The sequence below is a fragment of the Lepisma saccharinum genome, chromosome 6 (assembly GCF_977018435.1).
Source record: "Lepisma saccharinum chromosome 6, izLepSacc3.1, whole genome shotgun sequence".
Classification (NCBI taxonomy): Eukaryota; Metazoa; Arthropoda; class Insecta; order Zygentoma; family Lepismatidae; genus Lepisma; species Lepisma saccharinum.
In genome coordinates, this window is record NC_139234.1 from 15123718 (window position 1) to 15142332 (window position 18615).

The window sequence follows — 18615 nt, forward strand, 5'->3', positions numbered from 1 at the left end:
CCTACCCAAAAAATGTTGAAATTAAAATGTTTCTGTACCCTGTAACAATCAAAGTTCATTAAAACGAATTAAACTATGTAATCCTCCGAACGTTTGGTTTTGCCGATGCTTCCAGATATCCCGTCAGTCAGGCGAGAAAGAGAGAGCGCGTTCGGTCGGAACTCTGAGGCTTTTGACGAAAAGCCTCACGGTAAAAGGCAGCTACAGCGTGAGCTCTGTGTAGGTGGGAGGGTAAGGGGAGGGGACTGCCAATTTGCTGGGCGAGAGCGGCTAGCCTCAGAACCAACCTGTTGTGCTTTTAGTCTTCTTCTGCAAAGTGCGTCGTTCACGCGCTGCATTGTTGAATGTTTCTTTACTTCAAGTGCATGCGTGCGTGTGTTTGTGTGTGTGTCACATAGTGTATTTATGTTATAAAAATGGCTGATACTGAGAGAACATTGACGTCATTGTTTGAGGAATTAAAAGAGAAACCATTTTCAAGTTGGACTTATGAAACCAAATGTGCTTACAAAGATAGGCGATGGACACCACATTTAGATATTAAAGTAGCAGATGGAGGAAGACAAAATAGAAATTTTCAGTTTTCATGGTACAAGAAATATCCTTGGCTAACAGGGTGCTCTAATACAAGTAAGTTATATTGTTATACTTGAATTCTGTATGGGGGTGAAAAAGAATGGTCATCATCTTCTTACGGGGTCTGTGTAACAAAAAAATTTGATAGAAAGGCTGAGAAACATCAAGGTTCAAGAAAGCATCTTCAGAATGAAGAGAGTTTTCTATTGTTAGGTCGTGGAAGAATTGAACATGCATTTTCTGAAGGAGCCAAACTTCAAGCCATCAAACACAATGAAATCGTGAAACAAAATAGATTTGTAATCGAGAGACTTATCGATGTTGTTTGCTTCTTGGGTAAGCAAGAGCTTGCTTTTAGAGGGCACTTTGAAGATGAAAGTTCGGACAACAAAGGAAATTATCTTGAATTATTAGAACTTCTTTCCAAACAAGAACAGTTTTTACGTGATCATTTGCACTACTCTTCAGGCTTTAAAGGCACGTCAAGTACAATTCAAAATCAGCTGATTGAATCAGTAACTGACGTAATTAATGAACATATTAAAGAAGAGCTACATTCCTGTGAGTTTGTTGGTGTGCAAGGAGACGAAACTCTCGATGTTTCTTGCAAAACTCAAATGAGCATTATTCTAAGGTTCTGTACACAAGATGGTCCTCAAGAGAGATTTATTGGCTTTTATGACGTTTCTAGTGATAAAACTGCTTTAGGGCTATCAGAAGTTATCATTAAACAACTTAATGCTTGGAAAGTTTCTGATAAAATAGTGAGTCAAACCTATGATGGGGCCTCTGTAATGGCAGGTGATCGAGGAGGCGTGCAACACTTTTTGAAGCAAGTATGTCCACGAGCTATATTTTTACATTGCTATGCTCACAAATTAAATCTAGTTCTGCTACATTGTTCAAAAACAATCAAACAAGTCAGGCTTTTCATTTATAATCTTGCAGCTTTCCATACATTTTTCAGCAAATCCTCAAAGAGAACAGTACTCTTAGAAAGTAAAGGATTCAGATTGCCACAAACATGTAGTACCCGCTGGAATTTTAATTCCCAAGCAGTGCGTACAATTTATGGAAAATACAACGAGCTGAAGGACATTTTCCAGACAATTACAGATAATATTGAAGATTGGGATGCAGATTCGTTCAATTGTGCCTCGGGCCTGCTTAGTACACTTAATAAAATGCAATTTATTTTCCTGCTTTGCCTTTACAAAGACATTTTTACATACATAGACCACCTTTTTGCACTCCTTCAATACAAAGTTGCATCAGACATAAATATGTGTAACACAGAAATCAAGAAGACCATCGAGGTAATAAGGAATATGAGATCAGAAAATACTGTCAAATTATGTGTTGAAAACTCTAAGAGGATTTGCAGTGAAATAAGTGTAAGTGAACAAGACTTCGTGGCTCTCAGATGTTTAACCTATGAAATCTTGGACACACTGACTGTACAAATGGAAATACGTTTTGGAGATCTTGAAAAGATAAAATTTGTTGAATTGCTAGACCAAAATAGCTTTGGGGGATATAAACTACATTTTCCTGTGATGAAATTAAATAACCTTCTGTCCACATATCCATTTTTCAACAAAGAACGATTAGAAAATGAATTAAAGAATATTTATGCTGATTAAGAAAAGCATTTACCTCCTGCAGACCTTCTAAAATTCATAGTTAGCAATGATCTTCAAACAATCTACAAAGAAGTAACACAACTTATCAAGTTGGTCTTGACATTCCCTGTTACAACAGCTTCCTCTGAAAGAAGTATGAGCACCCTCAAAAGAGTAAAAAATTATCTCCGTAATTCAATGAAAAATGAAAGATTAAGTTCTCTCAGTACAATAGCCATTGAAAAAAAACTGGTTAAAGAACTTTCTATTGATCAAGGCTTCAAGGAAAGAGTAATTGATACTTTTGCGACCAACAAGATATTATGTAACTTTTTTTTTTGGGTCAAATAAACTAACCTCATATAATCTTTCTCAAGGTGATGGGTAACCACAAGCCTGTGGATACTCTACGAGCAGGGGAATGTGGAACGATTCAAGGGAGACTCTGTAAAAAAGGTAAAATCTCTCGCCAGACATCAGTGCTCGGTCAAGCGACAATTTACAACACAACATAGCATTCCACAAATAGCAGAAACACATGACGTCAGGAGACACGGCATTCTTCGATACTACCGGGTTCAAGCCCGCCATAGGCTGGCAAATACGGAAGTGCTGTCCAAGCAGCTAGGAAGTATTTGCCAGCAGCTTAAAAGACCTAAGCACCAGAATTCGAGTCTCAGAGGACTCAGTGAGGCTCGGTCGGTTCAGTCAAGTCTCAGAACTCAAGGACCTCCAGAAGAAACCCAGGCGAAGACCTCAACACCTTCCAGGTCTCAGCCCGGCTCGGGAAACCGAGACGAAGCTTTCGCCTAAGGCAACCGCAGTTGACTATCTTCGGCACCACGGCTTACAACTTGTAGCCGTCGGACAGACCACCGTCCCGGCGCCTTTTCTAGGGCCGATACTCCAAGACCAGCGTGTGCTTCTTCGCCAGCCACGGGCAAGAAGACCGTGGGCCGTCGAACTCAGGACTCCGTGCTCTGTCGCCTGACGTCCACACACAACCGCTTGGCCGAGAGGTAAGATGTACGTCGTCTACATCCCTTGACATCATTCCACTCCCTGCCAGAAGCCTGTCAGTGAGATTGTATGGGGACCATAAACGTAACCTAGCTCTACCATCTGACTCCTAAAGCGTTCACAGTAACGATCCCCGTAGTTTTAGAAATTGAAACCAGTGAACGCATCAATATATTCCTACTAAAGTTGCCTTTGTACATTACTTTGTAATACTTAAAGAGATGCCCGTTTTTATGAATAAATTTACTGTACAGTACTTCTTTTTGGCAAATAAACATGTACAGTTCGATTATCCGAACAAACCAGTTTTCCGAACACCCATGTCCCCCAATTACTTCGGATAATCGACGCTCTACTGTATTTACATTATACAACTGTAACTATTAGTATTCTATTATTACTGTTTTCACTTCGAAGTAGGTTCATGTTATCTTGTATATTTGCCTTTTTTCTTTAGTTTTCTTCCCATCGTATTTGTTCTTTTTAAAATTACATTCACCATTATATCCATTATTAACGAGTAAATTCTTAATTCCAGCTTTGTTTGTATGCTCTTGACTGCACAATTTGTATTCATGTCCAGATATTATTAGAATGATTAAATCAAGAAGCCTTAGGTGGGAAGGTCATGTGGCACGAATGGGAGAGGAAAGAAGAGTTTACAGGATTCTTGTTGGGAAACCTGATGGTAAGAGACCTGTAGGAAGGCCAAGACGAAGATGGAGGGATAACATTGAGATGGAAAAGATTGATCTTGCTCAGGATAGGGACAGATGGAAGGCTTGTGTTGCTGCAGCAATTAACCCTTGGGTTTAAGAAGGCTAGAGAGTTAGTTGTTTAGCTTGTAACTATGCAGACAATGATAAGGGTTCTATAGTAGATCAACCCATGGTTGTATTTTACTTGGTAAATACAGGGATTGTTAATATCCTGTAATTTCTTTACTGTCCTGAAGATTAAACCTGTCAGCATGGGAATTATGTTATCACATGTCTCTTGTGGATCTTATTGTGTTCATTTCTTAGTAATGAATACATAAATGAATGAAGCAGATATTGAAGCTCAGACACAACATATTTTATTCTGAATCTATATACAAGCATAACAAAAATTAAGTTAAACGAGTATTTTACAACATTCTGTACAAGAGATAGAGTAGGTTCTGCCAGTCAAACAGCAGGACACATCAAATTGATATAATTTAGCACGAGATACATACATGTAATGGAACAGTCTCGCTTCCAGCTACCACATACGACATAAATGGAGAAGTTTAATTGAAGACAAAAAGTCCATGCCCACAGAAGAGCTCCACCTATCCTCTCCCACTGTCAGCTGGAGGAAGAGGCCTCGAATGGTCCGCCATGTTGCCCCTGGTACATCTCCTTGCTATTCTTCCTTGAAGGTCTCATGTCGTCAATGTCTTTCCTTGTGAACGGAGGTCTCGTCATGAACTCCCGCTGTCGACTCTGGAATGGTGGTCGCATCAGGTCCTCCCGTGTCTTCCTTGGGAATGGAGATCGGATCATATTGTCCATGTGCTTCCTCGGAAATGGTGGCTTTGGCATGTGTTCTCGGTCCCTTTGCGGGAATGACAACCTCATTGGCTTGTCTTCAAAATCCTTTCTCGGGAATGTGGATCGGGAAAATCTCTCGTCTTCCCTCCTTGTGCCCTCACAGTCATCCCTCTCGTTTCTCACTTGGACATCCTCCCTTTCCTTTTTGTCACTGACACCACTCTCCACTCCTCGTTCAATCCTTTCAAAATTATCACGACCCCTCTTCGGAAAAAAAGTCCGTCCCCTGCCAAAATACCTACCCCTGTCTACAAACCGACCTCCCTTTGGCTTATTCTCCTGCTGCACTTCATACTCGGAGTAAGTCCCTGTGTTTCTATCCCCGTGGAAGTCCCTTATGGGGCGATGCATTCTCCTTCTGTTGTAACTCCACCCACGTGGCTGGAAATTCCTTTGAGGTCGTTCTCTTGGTTGTTCACCTTCCACAGACACACTACACTCTCTCACAGGTGGAGGACTGAAGGGTGGTAGACTAGATGCAGTTTCTACACTAGGGCTACTTTGATTCCCTTCATCTTCTCGCTAAAAGAAAATATTTATGATGAGTTCCAAAGCAAGTTGGACATCTTTCTTTGCTTGTTAATTGCACATGTAAGCATATACAGTCACGGACACTTCCACGTTTTAATTACGTTATTGAAAATCCATGGAATTGATATAATGCAGGTTCATCCTTCACTCTATATTATCAGAGTAGGCCTATAATGAAGGTATCTTAATCTGAAACTGAAATCAGGATTTTTTATACCAATCTGCAATATGCATCCACCCAAACCTACTGAAGAGCCTTCATTAACGTAAAGTTCTTCACAGTTTGTTTTAGGTTCATTTTATGGACAGAAAGGCTAGTCGTAACTGGGCCTGCAGTTTAAGGTTACAAGGGATAGTTTCGCACCACATGAGCATTTATTTCAATAATGTCAAAATATGAACAGTCGTTGAAAAAATTACACAAGCAAAAGGGAGCATGAACTCCCCCCCCCCCCCCATGTTGGAAGTGGTATCAAGTTTTTCAAGTTGTTTATTAAGACAGATATGATCTGTGAAAAATATGATGAATAAGTATTCACAGGAACCCACATATTCCTTATGGAGAGGCAACCGAAACTTCAAGTAACATCTAATCAAATGGACATTTTGACTTTTACAACATCAAATTAAATCTCGAGCCTGTTCTCTTCCAATCATGTGTCTTTCTATGCCATTGTAAGTTTGATATTCTCAAGAGAACAAGTACAATAATACTTCCATAAGGCCAAGCTAAGTTTTCTCCCCCTCCTACAACCAGCCAGCAGACAGACCTGTTTCCCCAGCTTGCTGCAAAGAAAGGTAGGTGGGGGAGGAGCAGTTTAGGATCCTTGCATCTGGGTGGACACAAACTGTCCTTCTGGGTCTTAATGTGCCTCTACTGGGTATCGAATCCAGGACTCCTTGATTACATCCTGCCAACCTAACAAGTGTCACAACCACAAACTAAACACATTTTCTCTCCAGTCAGTGGAAGAGAATTCACCATGTATGTTTGACCAACAGGCTGATACAACATGGTGCATGCTGTTGAGAAACTGGCACAGTCTCACCAAGCTTGTCATGTCTCTCTGCTATGAAAACTTCCATTTATTTCTGAAGGTTTGTTTCGAAGTGACTCTGGTCTGAAAGCTGCCTTACAGATGTTACTTCTTTTAATTTTTAACCATTTCAGGCATAGTTCATGAGGTTTATTATTACGGAAGTGTGGACTTAACAAAAGGTTCACACTTTGCATTCCAAGTACAGAAATACCCACAAAAAAGTCTCAGATACACAATAACAGAATCTGTACAATCTCATTAAAAGAAAAAGAGTGGCATTTACCCTTTGCGTAACTAGGAGCCGCTTGTTCTCCTCGGCCTCGATATCTATGATGCCTCCCCTCTCCTTCTGCTTGATGTAGAGAGCAGCCATCGTCATCTGGAGATCCCTTAGATCGTCACTCACCTCAAACTCCACAGCAGACTCCACATCCACAGGAGCAGCAGCTCTTGTCAGGCTCTCCAAGTCACATGTTATTGGTTCTCGGCACACAGGACACAGAACCTGCAAGCACAATGTCATGTGTAATAATTAGGTGAAGTGACCTTAAACTTTACTAATCCCAGTGTTTGTTAATTAAAAAAGACAAAATACTGATGGTTAAAAACCAAACAAGACTATTGTTTTTAGTTTTGTTAGTGAATTTTCTTACCAAATTCACAAGCCGATCCGGGAATTAACAAAAAAAATAATACTACATTTTATTTAAAAGAATTCAGCCACAAAATTTCAAATATCAACAAATTACATGACCATTATGTGAAGCTTTGTTAAAAAAATTGTTCCAGTATTACCAGTACTTAAAAATTATTTATCACTAAATGTCTTTGGTGAAAGAATAGGATGCACGGAATACTAGTGAATGTAAGTTAAAATTGAATTTAGTTCAAATCGAAAGACATATTTTTTCGTGACAGTTTAGTGAACATATTTTCCATCTGAAGTAAAACTTAACACATTAATTGTTAGTGACGTGTGCATTACACTACAGTGTGTTGCAAAGTACAAACTTACAAAATTTAATCTTCTGTGTCTGAAGATTCTGCTCTGCTATCATTGGTTTCATTATCTAACATGCAGATGCGACGAAAGGTTACAAACCAATTTTTGGACTAAAAATAAAGTTGTGATGATTATGCTGTGATGACATTTATGCGGTGAAATAGGGTATGTGGCCCTACAAATATGTTCCCAACTAATCACTACCCTTATTTACAATGTACCTCGAAAGCTTGCTGCTGCTGCCAGTGGGGAAGCTTCTGCTGCTCCTCATTGTGGGTCTCCACGCAGCTGTGGACGTAGCAGGAGAGGCAGTACGAATGGAAGTAGTGGTAGCACTCAGTCTTCGTGAACTCATCCTCCTGCTGGAACCCAAACAGGCAGATGGCGCACTGGCAGCTGGGGGTGTTGCTTGAAGTCAGGTGCTCTTTTGCCACCTGAAACAAATTTATTAACATGTTTTAATTTTTATGAACTTCAGCATGTACAAAATATGTGCCATCAGGTGACGTTATGTAATATTGGGTTGATGCATAAGTTCGTAGCATTTGTGTTTGGTATGGCAACACTATGGGGTTAGGAGATTGTTTATCATTTAATGTTCATCAGTTGGAGTGGCATTGTTGTGCTTGTGAATATATGCATTGAATTTTGCAGATTTGAAGGAAGACAGTGTTATTTGTGGGCTAAAGAACAATAAGTGTCAAGTGGAAAAACTAACACTTCCGACATATTCTTCTGTTTGAGTTTAACAGAGGAGCAAAGGCAGTGGAGGTGGCTTGAAATGTTTGTGCTGTATACGGGGAAAGCGCGGCAAGAAAATGGCTTTGTCCTTTCAAAGAGGGCAACTTTGACTTCAGTAATTCTCCACGTTCAGGAAGATCATCGGGTTTAAACCCTTAGACGGCCGAGCAGGTTTACGAAAGTTCTAGCTCAGGCTTCTCGGCAGGAATTTTAAATTCGAACACTCTTTGGAGGAAAATTGTTATAACTCTGGCACTATGGGAGCAATCTACTTCGGATAATTTTTGTTTTGCAGCTAAAACATCAGCGCATGCAACCGTGTACAATTCAGAATGCTGGACCGAGGAAGGGAGGCTTGGGGGGGGGGGGGGGGGGGAGGAACGACCCCCGAATTTCAATGGAAAAAAAACATAAAAATCTGGAGTTTACTCCCTCTTCTCCCGCTATTTTGGGGAGAGGGTGCGAACTTTAGTATTCTTTTCAAAAGAATAGACGTTTACAAAGAGAATGAAACATGTTTCATGTTCCTGGGTGCCATACAAGTTGAATAATAAGCCAAAATATGAAACTCTGTTTTTTACGAAAAATAGGTATTTTGTATATTGCTCAGAAAATTGTTATAACTCTGGCACTATGGGAGCAATCTACTTCGGATCAGTCTTGTTTTGCAGCTAGAACATCAGAGCATGCAACCGTGTACAATTCAGAATGCCGAACTGAGGGGTTGGGGTTGAGGGGTGGAGCGCCCCAAATTTCAAGGAAAAAACAAAAATCTGGAGTTTGCCCCCTCTATTTTGGAGAGAAGGTGCAAACTTTAGTATTCTTTTCAAAGAATGAATGTTTCTCAAGAGAATGAAACATGTTTCATGTTCCTGGGTGCCAAACAAGTTGAATAATGAGCCAAAATGTGAAACTGTGTTCGGAAATGTGGCATGCACATGTTGCAGGGGGGGGGGGAGAATGTGAATGTCAATGTGAATTTTTCAGGCTTGCTTCAGACAGACCTGTCAGAGTTTCCACCCCAACATAAGAGTATGAAGGTCCAAAAAGCACATCCATTTCGTAATCAGCACCATGATATCATATGGTATCATCGGGCCACTACGACCCTACTTTTGATGATATCATACGGGCCAGTAAAGGTTAATAATATAGACTGTTTAAATGCTTTAATCCACGATGATCCATGTCAGTCGACTCAAAGAATTAGCAAAAGTGATGAACTGCGACTATTCAACCATCGTGCGACATTTGCATGGGTAAGGTTCAGGATACTGCACATGCTTTAAACGAAAACATCACAAATTAGCAAGTACGACAGGAAGTGCTACTGGAACACGATAATGCATGCCCGCATTCCACTAACATGACAAAAGCTGCTATCCAGGATCTTGGTTGGGAGCTTATACCACACCCTCCTCACTTCCCCTGCCTCGTGACTTCCATGTTTTCAGCTCTCAATCTACTAGTCTGCAAGAAAACTCCTTTTGTAATGAAAATGCTCTTCAAACTTGGCTTGGAGACATCATTAAACCCAACTCGGCAGATTTCTTCAGGTGTGGAATCAGAAAACTGTCCCCGTGTTGGTAGACAGCAACGGACAATGAAGGAAAATATATTACCGATTAACTTCTGTCTTTTGTTCATATCAAATGAGTATAAAGAAAAAATCCACTGTGAAAAAATACTATGAACTTATGCATCAACCCAAAGATTCCTGTTTGCATTTTTTAATGGGTTTTTAAAGTGGCCAGGACAGGAATTTCATGTACCATATTTGCCAGTGTACCAGGTGTGCCAGTTAATAATTCTTAATTGATTTGAAAGAAAACAAGTGTATCTGGGGAGAAAGATAACAAATGTTTTATTCAAAGTATGCACCATCGCTAGCTATACATTGTGCCCATCTGTCCGTCAAATTGTGGATGGCCCTCCAGAAAAATCATTCACATTTTGAGGTGATCCAGTCAGCAAGCCATTGTTTGACATCTTTGTAATTGTTGAAGTGTTGCTGGGAAAGTGAGCGAGACATCGATGAAAACAAGTGGTAGTCGAAGGGGCTAAGTCTGGTGAGTATGGCAGGTGGGGCAAGAGTTCCCAGCCAAGTGCAGTAATGGTGTCTCCGACGCCTTTCGCTGTGTGTGATGAGGCGTTGTCATGCTGCAAAATCACTTTTCCGTGGCTTGTCGCCTAATCTGGGCACATTTCAATCAATGCACGGTTCAAATTGATGAGTTGTTGACGGTAGCGAACGGCATTCACTGTTTCACCTGGTTTCAGAAGCTCATGGTACGCCACACCCTTCTGATCCCACCAAATGTACAGCATTGTCTTCCTTCCGAAGCGATTCGGTTTTGCGGTCAATGTTGAAGGTTGTCCTGGGTCAACCTATGATGACTTGGATTTTGGGTTCTCTAAGTAGATCCATTTCTTTTCCCCAGTCACTATCCGATGCAAGCAAGACTTTCTTTCATGCCTAGAAAGCAACACTTCACACACCGTTTTGCGCTTTTCCATTTGTCTGTCGTTCATATCATGTGGGACCCATTTTCCTGCCTTCTGAATCTTTCCCATGGCATGAAGACGATCAGATATGGTTTGGCGACCAACATTTAACTTCTCTGCCAGTTGTTGCGTTTGCCAGTGCTAGCAATTCGGTGTCTTGGAATTTTTTCGGCTGGCCTGGGCGATTTTTGTCTCTCAAGTCGAAATCACCACTTTTGAATCGTCGAAACCAACGCACACATACGTCTTGTGTTAGGACATTGTCACCATACATTTCCACAAGGATATGATGGCTTTCACTCGCGTTTTTCTTTTGATTGAACAAGAAAAGCAGAACGTGCTGCACATGCTCCTTATTTGGTTTGAAGGTCAACATGTTTCCCACACAAACCCAATATCACGATCACTCACACTCGGTTGCACATCCACGGCATTTTGACAGGTACTGTCCTGGCAACACACTGATGTAACAGTTGAGACTGTGCACCAACCCTTGCTTCCAGCACCATCCAGCGACGAAATTAAGAATTATTAACCGGCACACCTAGAATAAGATGCTCTTCTTCCCTTTAAAAATAGGTGTGAAAAAACAGGGTGCATCTTATATGCTGATACTCAGGTTACACCATCATGAAGAAGGAAGAGTTCGTGAATGGATGAAGCTTCATGGGATACTGTGAAAACTAAGACAATGGTTAAATCATTTAAGAAGTGTGGCATTAGTAATGTACAGGATGATTCAACGGATAATTTCTTGCTTCAGGACAGATTCTGAGTTAGAAGAAGTTTCAAGTGACTCCTTATTTAGCTCTGGAGATGAATTTCTGGGTTATGACAAATAAGATTAAAATGTATTCTTTCCTAATTAGATCAGGTAAGTTATTGTTCAAAGTAGACCTACATATTAATTTATATGGAAAATACTGAAAATTAATTATTATATTCAGTAACAAAATGTTTTTTCTCAAAAATGTGTACAAATGTGAATGCAAATAGGATAATTTAGGGCTAGGATTTTCATGACTTAGCATATTTATTTTGGTAAGGGTGATGTGTTCCCTAAATATGTAGAAATTCATATTATGAAGAAACTAATTAAATTAGGGTGCTTCTTAAGGGCATATTTTGGCATATTTAGCCGTTTCCGCATGATAGAGCATATTTTGATGGATTTTCAGTCATATTCAGCATATTTTCGCTTTCTCAAGAAATATACAGATATTTTCGCTTTCTCAAGAAATATAGGCCTACAGTCATTATCGAAGTGGATTCATTCTTACTCGAAGATTCATTAGAGTTCTTTTTTTTTTTTTGGGACTGCAGCAAAATCTTTTTCATCTTTAATTGAAAATTTAGAGAAAGTATTCATTGTGCATTGCAACTCAGGGCCCATAACGTGAACTAAAAATAGTATGTATGTGAAAATATCTCAGCATTTTGATATTGATGTTTGAAACAGTCCAGTTATAAGGACATATTTTTCAAATTATAGTGCATATTTTGTACAATTTTAGGTCATAAACAACATATTTTGGTGATTTTTAGGTCATAAAAATCCTAGCCCTTTTAATTACATATTTCATCCTTTGTATATAGCCAAGCAAAAATGACACGTCTTGCAAGAACACTGTTATCGTCACTAAGCTAGTGTAACTGTGATTATCATTGTAGGAATGGCGCATTTCTTCAGGCTCTTCTTTGCTGTAATTCCTACTAATTCGGAAAAATAGCAACCTGAAATTTGTCTTTTAATAGCATTTTCTCGGAACTTATCATTGGACGAAAGGAAATATACGATAAACAATATGGGAATTTTTGATACACTTCATTCATGTGCTTGCAGCACAGTGAGACAGTATTTATTGTCACCCAGACACTACAATATGAATCACATAAAAAATACTGGAAATACATGAATACATGTGAGAGGAAACAACAGAGAAACACGTTTCCCCTTGCTAAAACTAGCAGATAAGAAACTTTCCCCAGCGATCTGTCATCCCTATGACATTACAGTTATACAACCACCTTGGCTTGCTAAAAAGTGTCCAAAGCAAGCAGCAAACAAGTCAACAGACCTTGCATACATGTTGTGAATGGAATATAATAGTATGATATAATTTTCAACTTGTGAATTTGAAAATGAACATGTACATAAAGCTAGAAAAACAAAATACTGCAACATGTGTCACTCTGGTGCATAAGTTTACATTTGTTCTCATGTGATATGCCACTGACAACAGGTAACATGGCACTTTTCAATTCCATGTGAAATTTCTCTGAGATTATAAGTGAGAATGATAATACATAATTAATACAGACAAGAAATTCACATTCAGAATAGCCACAAACCTCTATAAGCTCATATATGACAGGCTGCCCTTTGTAGTCATCACATTTAGCCTTGCACTCGGCAGCTATTCTATCGAGCACATCATCGCTGAGACCACGTGGATTGCGAATGTGGATGACCGGACTGGCCTCGGGGTAGCCAGGAGGAAGCTCTGCGACCAAGGTGAGGCACACATACTGCTGCTGAGCATCGTCCGCCGTGGCAGGGTGAAGAACTGTCTTAACAGACACTGGCCACCCGCTGGAATTGAAAACCCAAAATTAGTACAAGATAGTCCTCAGACTGGAGTCGGACATTTTGGTGCCCAACACTTAGGCACCAGGAAATTTTGGTGCAAGCAACACAGTTTTGTGTACAGAAACAAATTAATGTTCTTCTGAATTGATTACTCTTTGTTATATTCCTTACATACAAGCAATCTCACATGGAAAAGTTATGGGCAACACCTCGTAAGTAGCGAACAATGTTTGTCCTATCATATGCAGCCACAAGTGTTTACGCAACAGCCTTTGTACTTCTTTCTTGGCCGCTCGGCTTTTCCAGTGATTAGCTGTCCATAACGAGTTTCGTTGAGTGCTATTTCTCAATGCAATACTTCTAGGAACCGCAAATCTGTGGGATGGTCAGCGCAAACATGAACCTGGAATCCTTGATGACAACCCTCCACAGTATTGAAGTGAAAATGCTGCAACCCTGCCGACTTCACTCATTCCTTGGAAGACATGACAAAATGTGTTTGAGGCTGTCACTTCCATATCAAGCATTATGCCAAATGCTAAGCACCAAAATGCCCAGACACTAAAGCATGTTGTACCAAAATTACCTAGACCAACGTCAGACACTGCCAGCGTAACACAAATATATCATTTGAAATTTTATCACCAATATTGGTTGATACTTTTCTCAAGTGTCTGTATTCTGCAGGCAACAAGATTTTAAAAACATAACATATTTGATGGTGACTTTTACCAGAAATTCGCTGGACAGAGGATAAAGCATTAAAATGGTGACCAAGGCAAAATTTATTGTATAAAAAAACAGGAATTTGGCATTGAAAACTGCTTTATCGTTTTTTGAAGTATTCTCCTTTATGGTCAATACACTTTTGCATTCGTTCGAACCATTTGTCAAAGCAGTTTTTCCAATCTTCTTGAGACACCTCCATAATATGGTTTTTGAACGCATCAACGGCATCTTCCGCCGACGAAAATCGTTGTCCACACAATTTATTCTTGACATTCGGGAACAAGAAGTCATTGGGTGCCAAATCAGGACTGTACGGTGGATGACCCATCAATTCGATTTTTTGACTGTTCATGAAGTCGGTTGTTAGACGAGATGTGTGACAGCTGGCATTGTCTTGATGAAGAATGATCCGACGGCGTTTGTTTGTTTTCAGTATTTGACCCAAGACCTCTGGCAAACAAATTGTTTTGTACCATTCAGACTTGACCGTTCTACGTTCCTCTAAAGGCACAGTTGCCACATGACCAGTTTTCCAGAAAAAACAGGCGACCATTTGTTTCGATGTGCTTCGAGCGTGAACAACTTTTGTTGGATTGGGTTCATCTTGAAACACCCATACAGTCGACTGCTGTTTACGTTCCGGCTCATATGCATATATCCATGATTCGTCACCTGTTACAATCTTATATACGTCTTTTGAAGCACCACGATTGTATTTATTGAGCATTTGTTTGCACCAATTGACGCGAGCATCTTTTTGAGTTTTTGTCAAATTGTGTGGGATCCAACGAGAACATACCTTTCTCACAGCTAAATGATCATGTAATATTTTATATATGCTGGTGGAACTAATGCCTATGGTTGCCTCAATCTCACAGTATGTCATATGACGATCTTGCAGTATTAGGTTTTGCACAGCATCAATGTTTTCTTGAACAACAACTGATTTTGGACGACCTTCGCGAATCTCGTCGGTGAACGAATGATGGCCACGATTAAATTCGTTATACCAGCGTTTCACAGTGGCAAAGGATGGGGCTTCATCGCCAAATGTGGAAGTAAGTTGATCGATGCACTCTTGTCTTGATAATCCACGTCGAAAATGTTCACAAGTTTTTTCCATTTTATTGTTGTCGAGCAATCTCCAAGGCAACATAAACAACACAAATCAAGCTATTGACAAAACATTTGAAGTACGTTATGGTCAATAATGCCAGACAATTCCGTGCACACGTCAATTCGCGCCTAACTTCAATCAGTGTTGCCAAGGCTCAAAATATAAATAGTGGCCCTCGTAATGTACAAAATATCCACCCTCTAACAAGGGTCTTCTTCAGATGAAGATTCACAATAAATTGATGAAAGATACAACCATCATCTTATATATATATACTCCCAGTACAGGGTCCATACACAAAACAACATGAAGGCACCAGTCCTTATTTTAGAACATTTCCTGTTAGAAATTCCTGAGTGTGGAAACTCCTGACAGGTGATTGATGGGTACCTGATGAGAGTCTGTGCCTTATCAATTCCTCCACTTCTAGGGAATGCAAAATTTGCTAAAACGCTAAACTTTCGCGGAATGAAATACATAAAAATGTAAGACAAACGCGTATTTAATTAATGACTGAGAGTATTTGCAATGTTGACAACATTCACATAAAAGTTTGTATAAGGCAACATTCTCATTTGTAACTAAATTAGCAATCAAGCTGTAGCACTTATTGTGATTTTCCAATGAAGTTGGCATCTGTGTTTACACTGTGCTTTGGAATTATATTCCTCACAAAGACGACTTTTCCTCCCTTCATGAGATGGGAGACATTCTTTTCATAATCGGTGAGGATCCCTCGTCAGGTGGACTCTGTCCATTCAAAAGATTTTGCTAACTGAATGTACATAGGCAGCTGTAGTGCTGCATGGTAAAACAGCAAATGTATATAATCCACGAGCTCATGGAAAATACACCATTCTCTCATCTTCCCTACAAGTAGAGGCTTGATTTGTTTAATAATACACTCAAATGCTGACCAAGGCAAAATTTATTGTAAAAAATACACTATAAATATAACGTTTCCACCTTCTAACAAGATTTTTTTATACAAAGATTCACAATAAATTGATCTAGAAGAAGACCCTGTTAGAGGGTGGAGACGTTATGTGTATTTTTTACAATAAATTTGGCTTTGGTCAGCATTTGAATTTTTTATTAAACATGATAAAACAGCTTAACGGTGTCATGATTAGGGCTGAGCCTATACTCTCATCGATACCCACCAATACAGATGCCAATACTTGTATAATTCCAATTTAAAATAACAAAGGCTATATATATATAGTATGTGTGTGTAATTAATTATTATTATTACATCTTATACGTATGCATTTCTGACGAGGGGCGATGAATAAATTAACCCACCAAACGATGCTCTGTTGCAACGATGCATTTCAACTTTACAGTCTTTTTTTTAGATCAGTGACAATCGATCAGATGTTTCAAATATTGGAGAAATATTAAGTGAAGCTAAGGGATAGGCAATAGTGCCGTTGTCGCCACCAATGTTGAAAAATGAGATCATGCCTCTTCAACCTCCTCTAAAACTAACGGATCACTCTTCCCAAACTAACACAAGAATAATTGTCACTTTACCAGACCCGGAAACGACATCTAAAACTAACAGTAAAGTTGTAATGTAAAACTAATCTCGTCTCTTTTTTGTACCTTAACAAAGATAATAAAAATTATTCCAGCATAATGGAATAATGAAAGTTCAGAAACTAAAATTTGTAGTACATTTTCAAAAAAACATTCACAGCTTCACAAAAATACAACAGCCAGACAATTCTTAAAAGATTGAGCTAGAATTTTCAAACATTCTGAATTCTGAAATTTGAGCGAAAAGGGTTTAATACTCAGAATCGCAGCCTACCCGCGACCCCTTCATTTCACTTCTGCTGTCCTCTTTCCAGTGATGTTCTGATCCATGGATGAGACTGAAGGTTCTCTTGTGATAGTCCCAAAAATCTCATTTCAACTTTTAAATTCCCTGTTCGATAAGGGTTTAAATCCCCCTTCATAAGAGTACATGGTGGCTCAGTCGGTAACGCATCTGACTACCATGCTAAAGGTCCCGGGTTCGATCCCAGGCCAGTTCAAATCCGGGAACTTTTCTAACGTTTTATAAGCCCCGGCACCCACCCAGCATCGAATAACATGGGTACCTGGGGGAAACCCTGGGGGGTAAAGGTGGTCAGGGGCGTGATGCTGATCACATCACCCCCACTCACGACCGGATCAAGAAAGTGTGGGGCGTTACCCCCACACCCCCTATATGCCTTCAAGGCGTGGTGCTATGCACAGGGGAGTACTTTACCTTTATCTTCATAAGAGTTCAAACTTAGGATATCCAGCTTCGTAGCACATTACATCCACTACCCTTCACCCAGCAGTCGATAGAGTACATACATTTAACCTATATGCTCTTGTCTGTTATTATTATGTTTTTTGTATTTGTAGTTAATCACTTTGTGTATTCATTTAATTTTGTGTATCTCTTACAAGTATATATGTAACATTACCTTGACAAGGGTTAGGTGGCAGAGCAGCCTATAGGCTGAAACTTGCCTCCTTAATAAAGAAATTTATAATTATCGTTTATTGAAAGTTAAAAATAGCAGAACGTTTGTTAGTTTTATTGTTAATAATGGAAATAAGGTTAGTATTCAAACAGAATAACCAAAGAAAAACAGCGTTAGATCGAAATTGAGGTGACAATACAGGCACCAGGTTATGCTTTACCATTTAATCCAAAGAATAACTGGTTTCCCACAGTTTTCAAAATTCCAAAAAATAAGTTTTATGTGAATGATCAAACAACATAAACTTTATCACTAAAATTGCTCTCTTACTTTTAAAGCTTTTTCTTGAGGTATCTAAAATTTAATAAAATATAATAGCTGTGCATTTCAGTACACACTGCATGATTTTTTTTAAAAAAAAAGTTGTGCTGCATATTCTCACTTCTGATGGATAGAGTAGAAAAGTTCCCCCAAGGATATAAGGACAGCAATAATAATAATACGTTTGGAATCATTTAGTTATTTATTATGAAATTTTAATTATTAATGTTATTATTTCTATTATTCAAATTTCTTGCGATGCCTATGGGAACAATTATGAGCGAACCCCCCAAAATTTTTCCTACCTACGACCATGGCATGCTGTACTAACCACACCACACAGGATAAAGCATAAAGTGAACACTCACCTTTCATTAATGTTGACAACTAACTCATCCAAAAGGATTGCTTTCAAAGCTTCAATTTCATCAATGACTCTGCAAAAATAAGAGAAACTCATCATTAATTTCTATAATTTAAAGCTTTTACATTTATACAGAACAAATCGTTCTTCAAAAATGGATAAAGGGAGCAAAGGTTAAGTAATTGCATTCAAAGTGTTGCCGCACAGATGGATACGAGTGTCATCATGGTTGAGAAACTTTCCTTTTCTGAGACTACTTTAAACGTCACTAAAGGTTCCATGCACATGCTGGGTCAGCTTTAATGTTTCACGGAGATGAACAAATACAAAAGACCAAAATGGCGAATTTGTGGGGCTCATACCCCCATGTGCCATCATGACATGTTGCAATGTGAAGGTAGCTTTATCTTTTCT

The 18615-nt window shown here is 39.3% G+C and overlaps 1 protein-coding gene across 1 annotated transcript in view; it reads right to left on the reverse strand.

Annotated features, from left to right (window-relative positions):
* Positions 1–4273: 4273 nt before the first annotated feature.
* LOC145989245 (E3 ubiquitin-protein ligase RNF25) overlaps positions 4274–18615 on the reverse strand; it is a 32526-nt gene continuing 18184 nt past the window's right edge. Inside the window, exons 2-6 of the mRNA XM_083124563.1 lie at positions 18206–18274; positions 12968–13208; positions 7591–7803; positions 6650–6871; positions 4274–5317 (exon numbers count right to left, since the gene is read on the reverse strand). Of these exons, the coding sequence (XP_082980689.1) occupies positions 4550–5317; positions 6650–6871; positions 7591–7803; positions 12968–13208; positions 18206–18274 (1513 nt within the window). The 3' untranslated portion in view covers positions 4274–4549. The remainder of the gene's footprint in view (positions 5318–6649; positions 6872–7590; positions 7804–12967; positions 13209–18205; positions 18275–18615) is intronic.